The sequence below is a fragment of the Podarcis erhardii genome, assembly GCF_964252035.2.
Source record: "Podarcis erhardii genome assembly, chromosome: 6".
Taxonomy (NCBI): domain Eukaryota; kingdom Metazoa; phylum Chordata; class Lepidosauria; order Squamata; family Lacertidae; genus Podarcis; species Podarcis erhardii.
The window spans coordinates 52176661-52197396 of NC_138510.1; the positions used below are offsets into that span (position 1 = coordinate 52176661).

At 40.6% G+C, this 20736-nt stretch overlaps 1 protein-coding gene across 13 annotated transcripts in view; it reads left to right on the forward strand.

Annotated features, from left to right (window-relative positions):
* RNF220 (ring finger protein 220) overlaps nt 1-20736 on the forward strand; it is a 325409-nt gene that overhangs the window by 251765 nt on the left and 52908 nt on the right. For 11 of the 13 annotated variants that reach the window (XM_081865514.1, XM_081865518.1, XM_081865517.1 and 8 more), the window contains 2 exons: nt 9646-9767; nt 11520-11652. In XM_081865514.1, coding sequence (XP_081721640.1) covers nt 9646-9767; nt 11520-11652 — 255 coding nt within the window. The remainder of the gene's footprint in view (nt 1-9645; nt 9768-11519; nt 11653-20736) is intronic. The other 2 variants (XM_081865513.1, XM_081865516.1) reach the window with 1 other exon arrangement.

Below are 20736 nucleotides of genomic sequence, written 5' to 3' on the forward strand. Positions count from 1 at the left end.
TACAGCTTTTTTTAAATTCCACCTTTCTTTCAACACCCTCCCCCAATGCTGTTTTGAAACAATGTGCAGGATAAAGGCCTTTAATATCTCACCTGGTTATATGGACCTGATACCTCAGTAATTTGCAAATTGGAGCTGAACCTAACTATTACTACTGTGTATATAACAGCAGATTCCACAATTTTTGGTCTTAGGATAGACCTGCCTTCAGAGAAGTAATTAATTCAAGATGTATTTTGTAATTTTTATCCAATAGTACGTAAAACACAGTGTATTGTCACTAAGCAGGAATAATTTTTCAAATATTTTATATAGTGACCCTTTATTTTAATTGATTCTACTTCCACTGCCAGTGAACAGAAAAACATGTACTTTTATCATCTTTAATTTGGTCAACAGTAAAGATTATGAAAATTAATCCCTGAAAAATTAAGAGCAACTTTAAATTATCCTGACAGTGCAAGATTCAGAGCTGTAACATACTATGTTGGATAAAAGGAGAGAGCTCTTGAATTAATGAGGACTGTGCACTATGTAGTGAATACACGTGATCTGACTTTCACATACACAACTACAATATATTTCTGCTACTGAATAATTCTGGGATATGATTAATGAATACAATTGCAGTATTCTATTGATCATCTTGCAAACATTTCCTTAGGGCACTTGGAGCTATTACTGGAAATGATTATAGCAGAAATGCTAATATTCTTCAAAAGAACATGATCATTTTTGAAAGCAGACCTAGGTTTTGCCAAATATATTGTATGTTGGCTGTATTTGGACATAATGCTAAACCAGCATTCCCCAACTGGTTGCCTCCAAATGCTTTCAACTTCATTTCCCATCTTCCCCAACCACTGAGTACGCTGGCTGGGGTTAATGGGAGTTGGCATTCAAAGAATCTGGTGAGCATCAGATTGGAGAAGGCTGTGCTAAACCATGGTCTTGCATTATAAGAACAAACCTCAGTAAACCTTGGGCCAATATACCCAACCCTCCCCTCTGGCTTGGCTATAACAGGAAGATCATCACCAGTTTAACATGTTGTGTAAACCATAAGCTGTCATTAGTTTTAACTGTGGTTGGCTTAAATAAATTATCATCACAGACGTATGATATGACGTTGTCTTGTTTCCACTAACTATAGTTTGACCTAGTTCAGAGGACACAGCAATCTGCATCTAAAACCAGCATTGAAAGTTTCCAAACTCTTCTGCATGGCTGTGGTAGTGATAGGGGCATGAGTCCTGGGCAACCTGTTGTTCGTTCTCACAATGCTAAAGTGTGGTTTAATATTGCATCTAAACCATTTCATTGTCTCTGCGTTAGATCATTGTGAGTGTTTGGTGTCCCAGCATAAACACATCACTTGCTCTTCTTCCTCATTATCTTTACCAACTGCTGTGTTGTGTTAGTTGTATATCATATGGTATTTGAAGAACAGCTAAAGTTATAGGGTAGTTGGGAGTCTAAAATCAGCAAGGAAAAGACTGGAGCTTGGGTCTTAAGTTCTACAGTGCTTTGATTTTGCTTTGATTTGTTAAGTCACATAACCTACAAGATTCACATTCCTCTTTCAGTCCCCCACCCCACCTTTTCTATGTACCTGAACACCCTTACAGTTTCATTATTTGGAATACTGCTATTAGTCAAGCAGAACTAGCCCAGCCATAAGCTTAAGTAACAAGAATGATTATCTGCCTAGGATTAGCAATATATGAGTAGTTCAGAATCCTTCAGTTGGGGATTGCTTTACACTTGCTAAACAACTTAATCAACTCTTGTATTTTTGTTCATGCTTCCTTCAGGTTATTTTTAGTCTAGATTGGCACTTTCTGTAGACATAGGCAGTTCATTTATCTTTTTACTTTGGGGTTCCACTGAACTCTTGGGATAGAAATCTGTCATTGAGACTGTATTTTCCCACACCACTGTTTCCAAAGTCTCTCTCTCTTTGTAGTCTTTTACAAGGACTTGGTCAAGATGTCTTTGAAGATCCAGGTGTGGTAAAATTCTCTTTGCAGATCCTCCGCTTCAAGTAACTCATTTTTTTGGAAAATCAGTAACACTTCCAGCAACACAAAGGTTATTGTAAAGAGAATAGAAATCAACTGATCTCTGCTGAGTGGAGGAAGTGAGTAGATTAGCTTGCTGTTCCTCTCTCTATACTTTATGTGAATGGGCTAATGTCTGTACCTTGGAGAGTCCTGTTGCAAACTCATTCCCATGGAGACACTATAGAACAGAGTATTGGATTAGATGGGCTTTTGGCCGGATCCAGGAAGACTGTTATTATGGTTTCAGCTGATGGTCTAAAGCTGATGGAAGGCACTCTGTGCCACTGAAGTCACCTGAGCCTCAAGGGACAGCAAAGGATCCAGAAGCACCACCAAGCTATGTATCCGCTCCTTGAGAGGGAGTATAACCCCATCAGGAGCAGGCAGCCTCCCATTCATCTAGTCTAAGGAACTACCCACTAACAATGCCTCTGCCTTATCTGGATTGAGGTTCAGTTTATTGGCTCTCACCCAGTCCATTACCAAGGCAAGACAACAGGCCAGCACATCCACTGCCACACCTGCAGATATAAAGGAGCAGCAGAGCTGTAAGTCATCATCAGCTTGCTGATGTTGTACATCAAAACTCTGGATAACCCCAGTCAGCAGTTTCATGCAGATGTTAAAAAGCATAGGGGATAAAATTGAACCCTGAGGAACCCCACACTGAGGGCTCCACATTGCTAAAGAGCACTTCCTAAGCATCACCCTCTGGAAACAACCATCCAAGTACGACCAGAACCACCGTAAATTGGTGCCACCCACCCCTGTCTCGGACAGCTGCTCTAAAAGGATACTCTGTGTGATGGTATCGAAAGAAGCTGAGAGATCAAGGAGAATTAACAGGAACACATTTTCCCTGCTTTTCTCCTGACAGAGATCATTCAGTGTGACCATAGCAGTTTCTGTGCCAAAACTGGACCTAACCATCATTTGAAATGGATCTAGAAAATCAGGTGAATAGGAGGCTTTGCCTGTACTGGATATTGCATAAGATAAAACTTACTTTTAAGTTTCTTTTCTTTGTTTCTACTCTCTATTCCATGACTTGGTCAAAGGCCTTAGAAGGTCCTTTATGAGAAGCCATGTTAGAAGAGTGCTAGTTTTTTTGGTGGGTTTTTTTAAAAAGTGGGATGCAAATCTACGCAGATCACAATAGCTGACTCTCTTCATTTTCCTGTGCCTCAAATAATTTAGCAAATAGTGATAGCTGCAAAAGGTGCACCACCTCTTTATTAGCAGAATTAAGAGGTGTTGGAAAGATATGTCTTTGAAAAATCTTTGACCTTGATATTGCTTCCCACTTAGAGTAGTTGTATGCAAGGATTACACATATCAAGGGGTGCAACAGCAGATCTTTAAGGATGGGCAGCTTCACATGAGACAGTCCTTCATGTAGCTTGGTTTCAAGCCATTTAGAGTTTTATAGGTAACAACCAGCACTTTGAATTATGTTCTGAAATGGATTGGAAATTAATGTTGCTGATGGAATAAAAGGTTCACATGATCCCATCACTTTGAAGTGATGAAGAACCAATGTGATCATTCCTCAAATACAATCATGCACATTCTACCAAACATAGGACCTTCATTTTTACTTCATGAAAATAAACTCTAGTTTGCCCAGTAACTCTCAAAACCTTGCTTCAAGCTGTCAGTCATGAACATTTCAGTTTGTTTTTGTGTTTGACTTGGACCAATCCCACCTGTTCTGAAGCAGAACAGAACAATGTTGGAAAGAAAAAAGACAATTTTGTCCAGTGCTCAGATCCCTATATTCCCAGAATTATTCACATAAATTGTCATGGCTATTTGTCACTAAAAAAAAAATTCTTATAGACTCTTAAAAAACAACAACCTCTAGAGTTAAAAAGAAAAGAAAGAATGGAAGAAAGCATGCAAAATGTATATAATGTGAGAGAAAAATGCAAGGCCTAGTTATAAGAATGCCCAAATAATGTAAATATCACTCTATTAATTAGTTGTAAAGTAACATGTTTTAGTGGTCACATTTGCACCAAGTTTTAGAAAATATATGAAGAACTATTAATGAAGAAAAAGATACTAAAATTAAATATTTAGCATTTTTAAATGATTAAATTAAAAAATTGGCATTTTAAATTATTTAAATCAATTCACTCTGACTAAAGTAGGTCTTAATATCCAGAAATCCTAATGCATCTCACAACAAACTGTTCAGGTACCTTGTTAGACCTCGTATCAGCACTGTACTTGGGACATGCATGCAGTCTTGTCCAGCACAAGAAACTGAAATGGAGAGGACTTGAACCAGTAATGATTGGCAAGCGGTCAGGACTGAGTGAGGAATCTGCCGGCATTGCATCTTTAGCAGCAGCAGCAGGCTGATGGAATCTACTCTACAAGCTTCAGAATGAATAAATGGATAGACGAAACAAGTTAGGGGGTTAGAAGTGATATTGACTGGGCCTCTTTAGCACAACTGGGTGCCTAGGATAGATGGGGTGCAGAGTTCAAGCTTGGGTTTTTGTGCATAAATGGCAGACAAAACATAGATCAAGCATATACAAGATAGGTATGTAAGAGAACTCAGTATGAATTCCATGCTTCCACCCAGCAGCTGAGCTCAGCTTCAGAAGAGTTCCAGGGATCTGCTGCACAGTACACATGGAGGCATGGCAAGATAAAGGCAGGGGATTTGTGAGAAAATGAAGCAGAATAAGAAAAGACTTCAGAAAAGGAGGAGTGCTCCCATGCCCAGTAAGAATCATGAGAAGCCTACTTGTTTCCTAGAAAGAACTGTCAATCAGGAACATAACACATGATAAACTCCCTTAATAGAGCAAGAAAACAAGAGCCTGATAAACATGTCAGTAACATAAAAGATCGAACTAAGCATTAGTTCTTCTATCTATGAGAGCCAGTGTGCTATAGTGGTTAAGAGTGGTGGACTCGTAATCTGGGGGACCGGGTTTGCGTCTCCGCTCCTCCACATGCAGCTGCTGGATGACCTTGGGCTAGTCAGACTTCTCTGAAGTCTCTCAGTCCCACTCACCTCACAGAGTATTTGTTGTGGGGGAGGAAGGGAAAGGAGAATGTTAGCCACTTTGAGACTCCTTTAGGTAGTGATAAAGCAGGATATCAAATCCAAACTCCTCCTCCTCCTCCTCCTCCTCCTCCTCCTCCTCCTCCTCCTCCTCCTTCTTCTTCATCTGTAATACGTCAAGGACCATATGAACTTACTTGGACCCTGAGATCCTCAGGCTGGCACCTTCATTATACACTTAGGAGCCAGGTGAAAATGTCCCTCTTTAACCAGGCCTTTGGCTGAGTGACATCTGATGCTCTTTAAAAGTATGTTTTGGAAGTGGGGATTATAGAGGAGTTTGTGTTTTTATTATGTATTTTGTGTCTTTTATGTTGTGAACTGCCCTGAGATCTACAGGTATAGGGTGGTATACATTTTATAAATAAATAAATTGGATCAACAAAATAGAGGCTGTCACAGATGAGTGCTCAATGTGGAAGGGCAGGTCTCCCCCTGTATTTTAGGGTCCAGGCATAACAGTGCAGCTGAAGTAACTTTCTGCTGCAACTCAAGGGCCAAAGTCAGTGTAGTCCAGGGTGAGCCACGGCCATAATGAAGAGGGAAATTTGGCAAGATAAATTGCTTGACATTATGGACACGCTGGTGCACTGGCATCATTACTGTAATATAAGTGGCCTCCTTGCATCCTGGGTGAGAACTGGAATAAAGAAGCTTTTTTTAGAAGAGATCCGCACTTAAATGAGGGACATTTAAGTGAAAGTCTTTTTTTCATGCTGTTTTATATTCAGAGGTTTTTTTAAAAAAGCCCTGTGACTTAAGGGTAAGGAAAAATCAACCCAGCCCCCCTCTTTGCTCCTGCGACAGGAATACAGGGGAGAAGGATTAGCGAGCTAATTAGAAATGATTGCATCTATCAGCACTAATTAACAATACTGTGGTCTCACTTGTGTGTTCTTTTGAGCTGTTCTCCTTCGGGACAGCTCAGCAGTTGCCCCCCTTCCTCTGGGGCTCCTCCATCCCTCCTACGTTGATTAGAAGTGATAGTTGAGCTCTATAGTAGCAATTGGAAATTCTGTTCAGTGGCTTTCAAACAGCCCCCGTTTTTTCTCTCTCACACTCCAGATCCACCTCTGCCTGTATCAAGCTACTGCAAAAGGTGTTGGAACAGAAACTTTTTGTTAGCTCTTCTTCACTCCATTTACACTTTTCTTCATGCTGCTCTTACTTTGCGAGCAAAGCAATTTTTCTTTGCCCAGTGTCTCATGGGTCTCTAAGGTAGACTTTGTTGCTTAGAGCCCCTAATGCTCTTATTTGCTAGATGTTGTTGAAAAGTTTGCCAGCTGAGGCACAAAAATCCTTTGCATTAGTACTGTGTGTGTCATGATAGCACACAAGCAATGATGGCAGAAAAATCTGCTGACGTATAACCGGTCCAAAAAGATTAAGGATCAGTATAATGACAGGTCTAAAAGTTTTGCAAGGGCACTTAAAATTCAAGTTTAGTTTTTCATTAAGTGGACTTTTAAGTTTATAGAAATGATTATTCATGGACCCTGAGTTTTTATGAAGTGGTTTTCAAGTTCTGTTTCCATTATTCTCACACCAGACTTATGGAATAAGTTACATTATGTCCATAGGGTTTGCAGTAAAATGTTTTACAAATCATGCCACTGGGAGTCAACAGGGAATGTTGCCCCAGCTGCTCCTTGAGGGCAATGAGAAATATTTCTGAAATCCAGGTGGTTCGAACCATGCCTCATACATATTGAGGATCTGAGCGAGTATGACATCGGAGGGGAGTCGTTATTGGCTCTGGATTTGGTAGTTGAGACCCACAAATGCAAGTCAGGTGGGTAAGACATACAGATTTAGGACAGATTTGCAAATCATATTCCTTGGGTGAATTAGGATTACCTTCACTTGCCAAAGTGAGAGAGCCCTGTGTGCAGCTTCTTGTGGGAGGGCTCTTGCTTCCACCTTGGAGAAAATGGGAACGAAAAGTCCAAGAAAGCAACCTCTCTAACAGAGACCTGCCGAAGATGGAGCTGCAGTCAGGAGATAGTGCCTGAAACTGTTTCCTCTTCCTCGTTTCCCAGAAGTGTGAGAGAAATAGTTAGGTGTGCCCCATCCAGAATGGACTATCTCTCTTCAGAAGGCTGCATCAACTCTTCTCATTCCTGTACTCATTCCCACATGCCAGAAAGGAGCTTTGTTATTCTAAACACAGTGCGTTAGCTGTTTAGACTTGCCCTCTTTTGTCTTCCTTTCCCTGCTGGAGAAGGGGGGGACAGAAACTTTGAGTCCTCTTAGCTCCACTTCAGGTATGATGGAGTTGGCTTTTTTGTTTCTTGAGAGAGTGTTTTAGTTCTAAGTATAGGAGGGAGAAAGTGGGCAGGTGCCTGTTAGCACTACACTGTGTAAACAGCCTAGTGATAATGGTAGCTGCACCTCTCTGCCCTGTGTTCTTCAGGTGGGGAGAGGAGCTCTAGAGTAGTTGGAGTGAGGATAGTGGCGATGGCTCAGGCAAATGGATTGCAGGTGGATGTCTGATCCTCCTCTGCTGATTAACTAGCCTGTATTGTCAGCCCAAAGTGCTTGAATTTGCTTATATGTTAACTCCAGAGAAAAAGGCCCCAAACAGAAAAAAAATTAATACCTTTATTGAGTCAACATTGGTCTGGTTAAAAGCTTTTGCTGGGTTCCTGTATTGCCTCCTTGGATTATGACTAAAAGCCTACCCTGCTTATGGCATTTGTCTTACTTTCTATGCCTCCCTTAATTTAGTTTTTGGGTCCTTTCTTCCCACCTGGTGTGTGCAGCATCTCGTTCTCGCAGTGAAGTTGCAATACATTACAATTTCTGCAGCAAACTGGCAGGCTCATAATGTCAATAATTGTTACTGCATTAAGTGACTTCTCTGTCATGTCATCTCTTGTTACTACACAGAATATCCTTGGGCTCTTATTTTGGTCTCTGTCAGAATTCTGACCTTCCTTATTAAGTTGTTCATTTCCCCTGCCTGTGATTGAAATATCTGATAATATTTGCTTAAAGCCATCTCTCTTAATGATCAATGTTGTTTTAATGCAAATTTTTCAGATGTTTTGTCCACATTTAATGAGGGTTCAAATTAATCAGCAGTTTGGTAAAGGAAAAAGTTCACCAGAGGGGCATGTCTCTTGAGCCTACAATAGAATTTTCTCCCCAAAAAGTAAACTTCAAGCTCCATAATTGGAATTACTTGTATATATTCTGCATTGCTTCTGCTTGTAGTCATTTTGGGATGAGATGTAGGAGATTAGGTATAGAATCTGAAATTGTAGGATTGAGCAAAGAGTACAAATAGGGATAGAGGGACATGGTGCTGTTCTAAGTGAAATCTTCTGAGCACAATTAAGTCCAGTATAGTCCTGCTGTGATTTCTAAATATTTACTGGAAACTGCCTGTGTGTGTTTGGGTCTTTTCTCCATATTTCAAAGCCTGCTTACCTTTTAAGCAGAAACTCTCTTTCATAATTATAGAAATCATTTTGACAGAAACCGTTCTTTCTGACATCTTCACAGCTGTGCAGATTACTAGGCTCTTGGGGCTTCCCATTTATACTGATTGGTGTCTTTTCTTAGAGCAAGCTTCAGGTAGTCATGTTAGTCTGCAGAAGTGTTTTGTGGCATCTTTTATAGCAGTTTGAAAACTGTTCTCTAGTCAGTATATTGTAAAACACAACTATTGAATAAGTCTGATTAGGAACAACGGAGGCAAAAATAAAATTGATGACTTATCCTAGGGTGGATTCAGGAGGCGAATAGGACCCAACTAGTATCTTCATCCCGACAGTGTGGGTTTTGTATTTGCAGGAGATGCTGAACATGAAAATAGTGGTTCTTAGGCTTTCCCAGGGGAGGAACAGTATTATAAAGATAATGGAATCAGATATGCCCTTTTGAGGGCAAGGCACTTGGTTTGTGTTTAACTTAATTTCTACTGTGCCATGAGGATGGTCGCTCTTTTTGTTCACTAGGGGGGCATTTGGTTAAATTCATTAAAGGTTCTGTGACAGCACAAGATGAAACTTGAGCACAACTCCTCAAGATGAAGCAGGTGGAGTGTGGTGGGGAGGAAACCACTGAGGCTCGGTGGAGGAAAGAGCAAATGTTTGCCTTGAAACCTTGCATCTATAACACACTCACTCTTTGTAGCTTTCAGTTATTCATATTGTTTAATACCTACAAAGCACCTGCAGTTTTAAAGTTCCCTATATATCTTAAATTAAGTTCACAGATTCACAGTCTTAATAGACATAATACAAAAGAAAAAAAGAAGGGAGAAGCAAGTGAGCATTGGAGCAGCAGGTCCTTTATTGGCCAATGGATGGGGCCAGGTTGGTCTCCCCATTGCCAGTGTTCTTTCTGAAAGGCATGAGATGAAGCCTCACAGGGGCTCTAGGCTTCCTGACTGACATCAGAAACTAGTATGTTCTTCCCTTTGGTTCCTCAGTCACTGGGCAACTATATAACCCATTGTGTTTTTCTTTTCTCTCTGCTTTCCTCGCATAGCTCGGATTGGAAAAATGAAACGGAGGAAGCAAGACGAAGGACAGGTATGTCCCCTCTGCAGCCAACCTCTCTCAGGATCCGAGGAGGAGAGGAGTAGGCATGTCGAACAATGCCTTGCAAAGGTAGAAGCACTGAGGGAACCCTACTGCCTCTCTCTCATTTCTTCCTACCCTCTGCTACTCCTGTGATCTGGGTAGAAACCAAATTTGCAGATTGAAGTCCACATGGCCATGTAGATCTGTACTTGAGTTCTATCTTGAAGTTTGGAGTTCTGTCTTGAAGTCTGGATTTGGCAATCTCATTACTCTAAAGATGGTTTTCCTAACCTTTCAAATGAGAAGGGATAGCAGATGCTATTTTTGACTGTTAACTAGGAGACTGCCTGGCTTACTGCTAGACTTTGGTTATATCAGACAACTGTGGTTTAACCAAAATCCAGCAAAGCTCAGAGATGGACATAGATTGGAGAGAAGATGGTTATCAGAAAGTTTCTAATAGACAGTAGTTTTTCTCCCTCATATAATAACTAGAATCCTCAGTCATCCTATGAAAGTGAATATGATGCAGCACATAGTTAATCTGCAGAATTCTCTGCCACAGGATCTAATGATAGCCATCAACTTGGATGGCTTTAAGAGGGGATTAGAAAAAATCAGGATAAGGCTTTCAGTGGCTACTAGTCATGATGGCTTTGTATTACCTCTGGTATTACCAGTTGCCCACAAGTGTGTTCTTGTCCTGCTTGCAGGTTTCCCTGTAGGAATCTGGTTGGCCACTGTGAGAACAGGATGCTGGATTAGATATGCCTTTGGTCTAATCCAGCAGGTTTCTTCTTCTGTTCTCTGATTTTTGAAGGAAGTGTTTGTTTTTTAGTGTGGGGTTGGGGGACTCTGGTAGTACAACTGCACAGTATTAACGTTCTGAGCTGATTTCACTTAGGTTCTGGTCTTCCTGCAGGATAGGTGACACTACTCCATCAACCTATCATTCTGGTCATGGTGGCTTTTATAGCAGCCTCTGATACAGCTGACTGTGGACTTCTGTTTTTCAGTTAACATACATTGCTGGCATAACTGGAGTTGCCTAATGGTGATTTGAACCATATTTTCAGGGTTGGAGTAAAACTGGCAATAAGATGATTAAGCATTGCCCTTGAAATGGAGCATTCCTTGAGGTTCTCTCCTATTGGCTGTATTGTTTGGTGTATTTGTATAGTCCTGCCAGTGCTATATTAATAAATAAAAGTATTTTTGTAGCAGCACCTTCATACACTTCAGGCTGTGCTAAAGAGTTATCCGATAGCAACAGCAATCCTGAAACTTGATTTAGAGTGTTACCCTTTTGCTCCTAGAAGAGTTGCAGCTCCAGCTCCACTTTTCTGCCTTATCTAACTTTCTAGTTTTGCCTAGTTCAAATAGTTTCTAAATTTTAGGCATACTTTCCACACAATAGCAAAGCTTATATGTGTGAAAGAACTTCATTCCTTTCATTGCAAGGAAGTATAGTTTTGGTCAGAAACTGAACTGGGAAGTCTTGAATTCAAATTTGGCCATGAATTTAGTTTTTGGCCTTGGGCAATAATGTCACAGCCTCTGTCCCTATGGTTAAATGGGATACTCACCTCATCCCACACTACCTTGGGGGAGCCAGTAATCTAAAGCGAGCACTCAATAAGCAGCAATGAATGTGGATGACATTCTTTTTCCTGCTTCGTTAGCTGTTGCCAGTACCCTGTGTCGACATGTGCTTGCCACTTTGTCCACCATTCAGCTTTCTCTATACAGCATGCATTGACAGGAATACTACCTACTAGCACAGTTTTTAACCCAGGACACTGAATTGATGCTTAGTGCTTCATTCTTTTCACTTAATAGAGGGAAGGCTCATGCATGATGGAGGATGATGCAGTGGACATTGAAAATGAAAATGGTAATCGCTTTGAAGAATATGAATGGTGCGGGCAGAAGAGGATACGTGCCACTACTCTCCTGGAAGGGGGATTCAGAGGTAAGAGGGGCATTTTGGGGATTGCTGAGATGTGCTACCGACTGAACAGTGCCCAGATCCCCTCCCTATCATCCCAAGAACAAAACAGATTATTAATATTGGAGCTATTGCCCTCCAAACTGTAGCCCAGACTAAGGGCTCTTTCCCTCAGCAGTTTTTGTTCATGCAAGTATACCCCCAAAAGTTATTCCCGTGACAGACATAATATCTTCACAATGACAACGTGTGGATGCTGACGACGGTTGAAGCAGCTTGTCATGCATGTGTGACTCTAAAGGAACATGGATATAAATTCATCCAGAGAGTTGGCTTTCATCATAGTAATGATCTGTGGTATTAACATTAACAGAAATTTTATGTTATTTGTCTCCTGCCAGAAAATGCATTCACAAAAAGCAATCATACCTTACAAGATCAAGATAGTAAAGTTGCTTTTGTAAATTTCCCTTTGTAATTCTTAACTGTTAGAGATTGCTTAAGGGAAGTGACTTTGCTGACATGGTCAGGAGGAAAAATGTTTTTTCCCATTCATTGCATCACTTGCCATTGAATGTTTTTTAAACTGTGTAACAGGCCAGGTGCTTGCTTCTCAGTGTAGGTGGGAAGTTGCACTTCTGCCAGCACCAATATTTATTTTCCTATGGCTATGAAAACAGCATAAAATAATAGTAGTTACGAGTAAAACCCTGCTTAAATTAGCCTTTGAGGAGGAGGAGGAAATGTGGCCCAAAGTTGGGAGACAACAGGAGCAGCTACAGGACAATCAGTTTCAGCAATATTGTGCATATTTTTAAAAAATGGAAGTGGAAAATGAAATTGTAAAAAGCCCCAGTCTGGAGTGACGAAAGCTGGTTTATCAGCCGCTGGTGATGTATGGAAGTTGACAGCTAAGTCACTTTAGCACCTGCATAAAATATTAAAGGGCCGGTTATGCATTTATCACTCCATCTTTTTTAAGGCTGATAAATGAGAATTCAGCAACCTGCCATACACCTCCAGCACTGCAGCCCTCAGGGCTCCCAGACAAACACATCTTATTTTTCCTCCTTCTATTCCTTCCCCTGTGACAGGAAAATCGGCTGCAAAAGAGAGAATGAGTTATGGCAAAATGTGACCTTTGTGAGTTTTATTGGTGAATGTAATTTTAGCTGTGCACCTGACTCCTTTCTTACATTCAGCCTTTTGCTCTGTGTCAGAATTGACTAAACTGTCTGGTGTGAACATTGTGATTCTGTAGAAACAGTGTTCTACCCTTCCTTGACCAGAGAATCTAGTACATTGCCTCATCAAAGTAAAAGTTGGCATCCTCTTGTATTTTCATAGATTGCCCTGGATTCTAATTTAAAATATCCCAAGGAAAATCCCACTGGGAAAGGAAATCAGGCTTAAAAGATGCATGAGTTACTAGGGCTTATAAATGATGCTCTTTCTTTCCTGTTTTCCTTCACACTTTAGTCTATGGATAAATCTGTACAAAAAATAGATAAATGAGACTTGAGAGGTAAGCAGCACCATGACAGATATTCAGGAGTTCAGCCATATGGGGAAAGTATATTCTTTTAGCTACCAATATATTCAGAATTTTGTCTACTGAATTGCAGTAGACAAATAATTTTTTGCTGTCCCGTGGGTTCCTTGCACCCACAAATTTTATTCATAATTCTCATTCAGCTGATTGACTGTTGCAGGAATGTGTTAACTTTTCAGACCCTGGCTAAGCCTATGGAGTTGGTCTTCCTATGTGCCCCGAGGTCTGGGAGACAGAAGCAGTTAAGTTCCTACGTAACCAGGAATGTTGAGCAGTCTGCACTTTTGTGCACAGACTTAGCATGGAAAACATAGGCAGCTAATGTAAATTACCCCTGTCTTATGGACGCTCGTCAGTCATTTTCACTGCTGTTTTGTACCCTTTCCTGAAATACTTTGGATTAGTTTCTCAGCCTTTTTGGTAGAGATTATCATTTTGCTTGTTGGCTTTGTCAATTAAGGAGCAATGGAAGCCATTTAGATATGTGTAAAGAAGCAAAATCTACTCTCCACATATTCCCTGGAGTGTTTTCTTGATCAATCTATTGGCTTGTTTTTACCACATGATGTTTCTAAGCTATTGTCTCATTGTGATAGGTTGAGACAGGATTATTTGCATTGGGTTCTGCTGTTGCAGTGTTAGAAGATGATGCTAAAAATGATTGAATAAGGTATTCCATAGTGGATATATTTGAAAAGTGTAATTCCACACTTTATAAAGTGGAATAGTAACTTTTGTAGCCTTTAAGACCTAATTCACCTTTAACATAAGAGGTCACTTATATTTAACCGTGTTTGGATGCAACACTTGGCCATAAAGTGCACATAGGTCCTGCTTTCGGAAGGCTTGCCATCTGAAATTTCAGTCATCTGAACACAAAAAATTACACCCAAACCTTGCTGCCCAAGTAGCTCATTCAATTATCTAAATAGCTGGAGTTTGCTTATTTCCTTGCTTATTTGTGTTTTGCTGGTCAGTGGCAGCCATTTTGATTAGAAACCTGGGACGAACGGAGGAAGGGAAAGAGATTGGGACAAATCAAGGAGCAGGAAAGATTGTCTTTTGCTAGTTGGCTGCAGCAGTTTGGGGTGGAAACCAGGGAGAGAGGGAGATCAGACAATTCACAGATTTGAAATGTTCCCATAGGAAATAATGGAAATCATCAGCTCATTGTGTGGTTGCTTGCCTAATGAATGATTTCCTGGGGACCCATTGTGTTCAGATAGCAAGACCTGCATGTATAGATATGTGGATTAGTATGTTCATAGATGTGTGTTTGTGCATGCAGTTCAAGCACTCACTGTTGTGGTCCTCTCTTCTCAAAGCTGGGAAACAACTTGCAGAACTGCTGGATTAGTGTCATGTCCAAACCAGCTCTTTTGGCTTGTTTCTCATTAACAAACCACCACCAGGAACCCAAGGGTAGTTCTTTGTTTCTTGATTATAGTTTATTTGCGATAAAGCAACCAGGAGCACTGGTTCAGGTTTTGGTTCAGCTACTGAATCAGATGCTTCTTGGTTTGTTTGCGTGCACCTGGAAGGGAGGAATGAAGTGGGAAATGCTTGATTTGTTTAAATGTGGTTTATGGCCATCATTGCATCCTAACATGACCATTGAGAGAGAGAGACAAAGTGTGGGGATACAAGAGGCCTGATAGAGCTAGATGGGCTGTGAGGACAGAGCTTAGACCTAAGAAACAGGGCACTTGGTAGTACAATCCATACACTTTACCAGTTTCCACTTTCAATAAGGTAAGAAATATGATACAGCTGTTTGTAGTAATCGGTTAGCTTGATATGTTCTCCCCTTGAATTTAGGTTAGTGCAGGCATAGGCAGACTCGGCCTGGCAGATGTTTTGAGACTACAACATCTACAATAACACTTGAGGAAGAGCTGAAACAGAACTACACCCCACCCCACCCCGGTTATTTGGAAGGAGGCATGTTACAGCAACACCCTCTATGTGGGTGATACTTTAGGGCAGCATTTCCCAACCTGGTGGTCATCAGATATTTTGGGACTACAACTTGCATTAGACTAGTGGCTACCAACTTTTTTTGACCACTAGATGTATTTTAATTTTTGAGTGGGTTTGTAGGTTATTCACAGAACAGCATGTCACCACGACATAGAGGAAGTAAAGGTGGAATCCAACATAGTACTAAGTCTCTCATTCAATCAAGACAAGGCTATCTCCTTGCACAAAAGAACCTTCTCCCCATGAATACACCCTAAATTTATTCTATGGGTTCCCCCCACCCTCTGGAGCAGATTTAGGAAAGAGGGGAATATCCCATTGCACAAGTTGAAATCCTTGCATTGATAGGGCATGGTAGTTGAAAACCACCCTAAGTGTTCATTTTGTTTGACAATCTAAATATTTACAGGTTGGACAATAGTAAGCATACATGATACTTTTGTGACATTTGTAATACTTGACCTAAAAACCACATTTCTCTATTATTACTTTTTTACATAGAAGAGTACACTTAATTCAGTCCCTAAATAAAGGTTATGAATTCAGTGTTAAGAGAATATATAATTTAAGATGTAATTTTAAACTGTTTTTAAGGGGCACACTGTGCCTGATATTTAAAAAACTATGATTTAAATAATAACATTTGACATGAAAAATAATGGGGCAGGGTACATTGGTTGGTTCAACTAGTGCTTTACCAGCAGTTTTGATTTCTGGATGCTGAAACTTGGGAGTGTTAGGCATAGTACAGCAGCAAACTGTGCCCAGGTTGGAGAATTCAGACTTACCTCACAACATTGTAAAGTTTTGTTGGAGACTCCCCAGTCAGTGGGGCCTGAATTTATATCTACTGAACTTTATGAAGAATTGTTCCTGTGTTCTATGTCTAATGCTCCATCCTGCATCCTACTTGCTGAAATGCGGGAGGCATTGGGTTTCTTCTCACTTTTTTCCCTTTTAAATTCCCTGCATTTGTAGCAATTCCTCACTTGTTCTAAAGAACAGCTACTCATTTACTCTAGCTGTTTACATTGCAAGATTATTACTTTAAAGAATTGCAGAGAGAAGTTGGGGGGGGAGTGGAATGCCTTTTTTTCTTTGAAAGCTTAGCAGTTTTGTCTGTGCGTCTGTTATTTGTGAGTGGGAGGGAGGAAGAGCGGGTGAGAAAAAAGTGCTTTATCCGAAAAGAATCATATTGGCTTTATGCTGATAGAGGCTGCTGTCATCTCTTAAACGGCTTAGCCCAGTCAAAAGGCTAGCGGACTTAAAACAGTGTCTTACACGAGGATCGATGGAGAAAACACGGCAGTGGTAACTGTGAGGAAAAAAGGGTGAATGCAAGAGAGATAACAGTAATGATTGCATGGAGGGGAGCTGGAGGCAGGCTTGCTCTTTGTAGGAACCTTGCTTCAAAGGAGTCTGAGCTGCCTGGTCCCCAGGATGTTGCTGCCTCTGTGTATCTAGGATGAGAGCCCAAGCCCCCTCCCCCTTTGCTGGAGCAAATGGGCTAAGTAGATTAAAGCATGATAGGTTATCTCTTCCCTCTATGTTGTATCACTTTTAGGAGATTTTTTGGTCAATCAGCATATTGTGTCATTCCTTTAGCCAAAGGAGGTGAGTTGGTGTTGGGAAGGGGGGTAAGAGTCTAAACTGCACAGTGAGGGAGCCATTGGGAAAGGGGGAGTTGGGTGGAGGGGGGGGTGAAACGGTATGTCAGTTTATCGATCGCACCTCAGCCAGGAGAGCTGCAGGCACAGCTATGCGGGCACGAGCAGCAGCACTCCTAATGTGATTGAAAGGCAGTTAAAATGGCGGTGACCTTTTCAGGGGGAATTAGATTGCCTGCCAAGAGTGGTTAGAGGGAGTGATAACGCCAGCTTGAGGAAGCTGTCCAGGCAACTTCAAAGAGAGAGAGACAGAGACAGGAAAAGCAAGCGAGCGCAAGTCCCATTTAAACTCTGAGCTGTACTGTCTGATAGAGCCAAGATTGCTGTCCTCTCTAGATATGAAGGGTTTGAAGAATGTAGTCAAGTTGCCTCTCCTTGCCCTTCCTGCACTGCACCACCTTGTCAAGGAAAGCAACAACTGGCCAGCTGTCTATTCACCTGACACTCTTGGGGATTTCAGTTGCCTTGAAAATAATACACAGAGGCAAAGCCCTAATGACTGAAAGACAGTATGCAAGGCTTCCTAGAAGAGTGATTACTAGAAACCTTCCTATGAGGAACTGTGTGGTATGTTCTGAATTTGGAAGGTCTTTCACTTACAAGCAATTCAAAGGTGCTGGTGTTCCTACTAAATGAGAAACCCCATTGTTCTTGGTGTTCCAGGTTTCTTTGTCAAAAGATTACTAACCAGCTGGGTGGCTCCTAAATTGAGCCTTCATGGCCAGAGGCAGGATCCTTTGGAGTACCAGATACTGGGGCCAACAATGTAGGGAGATCATATCTTGCCGTTCAGCTTCATGGGGGCATCTGGCTGGCCTCTGTGGGAAGCAGGATACTGGACAAACCCGTGACCTTATCTAGTAGACCTTTTCTTAATTTGGAGATTGAAGGACTGGCTCAGGAGCCTAACTTCTGTGCCAGAGCAAAATATTTAATAGATGGTATTGTCACCTACACTTGTTATGTCTATTTGAAGAGTCAGATGAATTGCTTGGCATTTCCTGCAGATGGCTGTCATCCCACTCTTGGCTTACAGCCTGTTTCTCCCTTTAACTTCAAATGCCTTTTGCTCTGAGCACTGATGTCACAGCAGACTTTTTGCAAAATAAACTGCAGAAGTGACACCACAACCAGCAACAATAGTGATTGTACTTTTATGTGTGTAGAATCCAGAAGCATGCGAAGTAGGTATCTAGGAGTGGCACATGTCTGTTCCTACAGTAGGGGGAAATACAATTATGATATGTAATAGTTTTATAATATGAACATTCATGGAAACCCTGCACTTGACATATGGAAATGCATAGTCTCATCTCACTCAAGCTGTTTTGTTTTCTAATCATTTTGAAATAATCTGCCTCTAGCAAAATGTGGATGTCATACAGTTGTTCTGCTAGGAATCTTAAAATATACAAAGGGTGACATCCCGCCTACTTTCTTTTGAAATTACTAGCTACATTTTCTTGTTTTTTCCCCTCTGGAGCACAAATAGGAAGATGCTTTTCTTTGAGAGCGCCTGCAAAGCTAACAGGCGTGTGCCTGATTTCCATCATCCAGTTTGTTCAGTTAAAGTTGCATTTAAGGTCATATCAAAGAGAGCTGGCAGTGGCATTAGACAATGAGATTTCCCAGAGGACTGACCAGGAAATAAAAGGTATCTGTAGTGTGTACAGATCCTTGGATGAATAAATCTGTAACTAATATTTGTTATCCATGGATTTGAATGGACTTGGCAGAAGGAAGGAGAGCTGTCAGTGGAGCAGCTTTCAAATTTCATATCTGTGACGTCCTTAATGTCTCTCTCCTTCTCCCAGTTTTGAAAATCTGTTTCAGATATTGCTTCTTGGTTTTGCCTTATCCCACAAATTAAAAAAATATCCCAGACTGTCTGCTTCCATAGTTTAATGCTGTTCTTTTAAAAAACACACACAACAAAAACAACATTTCATTTTAATTTTTTTTTAATTTATCAGTTCAGAAACAAGTACACTGTGTGTCTTGAACAGTTGAACAAGAACCAGTAAAGACAACTAAAGGAATGCTCATGTTATTTCTGCTCTTGTTAGCCCCTACAGATCTTTTCTAGCCCTTCTGCTGCTGCACAAATGTGCATACACAACACTTTATTTTCTTTGTTTGCTTGGATAAAGATGAAATGCCATAGAATGAAACTCCCTTATGATACAAACTGTAATATGTATTTGTTTATATGTGCATGTCTCTCTCATTTATACACTAAGCAGCATGTTCGCTATTGCAAGGTGCCTGCCACATAGCTATCTCTTGTTTCACTCAAAGGCAGAAATTGCTCAAGACTGCTAACTAATCTAGTCTTGCTTGTCTTGAGCTGGCCTGCAACAGTTTTCCTTGTGTAATGTGGATTCCTGTTGTAAGCCTTTTGTGTATACTGCACTGACATGCAAAAGTCCTGCACCAAGGAAATGTATCTCTCTGCAGAAGATAAATTAAATTGAAATACCTGAATGAATTTACTTCGTGCAATCATCACAGGATTTCTGAAGCAGAATTTAGAACCCTTTTCCCTCCATTGAGCAGTAGTGACTTTAAAGATGTAGATTTAGCGCAGAGAGTTTTTTTGGAACAAAACACACTTTGGAAAGAAATTCAAATTGTAGTTTCTTTCAGAATGGCACCATGAATAAGATAAGTAAAACCGACACAATCCAGAAGATGGAGATGTAATATGTTTGGTGCTTCTGTGCTATTAAAAGAGAAAGAGAAAGACAGAGAAAAGAGCCATTGTATTTCCTAAGAGCCCTTTCACTAACTGAGGAATCCCATGCAATTGTTATGTAAGTCATATGCGTGATATCATCTGTTGGCTAAAGCTGAATCCTAACCCCACTTTTCTGGGAGTAAGCCCCACTGAATTCAGTAGGATTTTCTTCAGAGTAGGCATGGTTAGGACTGGGTATTAGTCTGAACCAGAACTCAGGAACCAGGTCCTTACTTTTCAGTGCAGAGTTTTATTCTCATTGGGGATATTAATTATTAGTTCATCATAGATGCCTAACAGTTAAGCAAACCCTGTCTTGGCATGGTCTACCTTTCTATTACCTAAGAGGAGGCAGGATGAGCATTAGTGGACTCCTCTGGTTTCCAGTCTACCAAGTGGGAAAATTTAAGTATTTGAAAAGTTAAGTATTTGAGGTGTTTAGTGAAATACAATTTAAGGATTTGTGCTATGCTCATTCACACACATAGTGGAAGATGATATCTGGTTGCCTGATGAACCACCCAACCTTAGAATTAATACGGTGCTTGGGAAATACTCTTCTTTTCTTAAACAACATACAAAACTTTATTGAAATTAGTTTTATGACATTTCTAGTTTACAAGGCAGAGAAACTACTCAACATCCTAAGTAGCTTATACTGTACAATGAAATGCTGGGAATATGTTTTTTAATGTTGTTTATAGTTCAACACTCTGACGTATACTGCCACATTGTATAATCTGTAGCTACCACCAACCACTTTGTCCCACTTAATGCATCTAATGCATTCTTTTTTGAACCTCCCTGAGACCTGTGGATGAATGGTAGTATGAAAATTCAGTTAATAATAATAACAATCATAATGAAGTATCCTGTATAAGTTTTTTTTCCACAATAAATCGGCAAGTTGCTAAAGTTCTGGTGTACCTAGGACCTTTTTTGGCAACAGCACAACAGCAGAAAAAATTGCTATAGCCTTCATGCTCTGTACCACTTTATAAGTCGTAAGAGAAAGATATAATTGAAAGTTTTTCTACTTCAGCAACTTGCTGTCTTTCCATACAGAAAGATATTTTTTTTAACATGAGAGATTTTAAAGGTTCACTTGGTTGCTTTTGTCACCCCGGAAGGCTATACAGTGTGTATTTCCTGAATGCCTGCTCATTTCCATT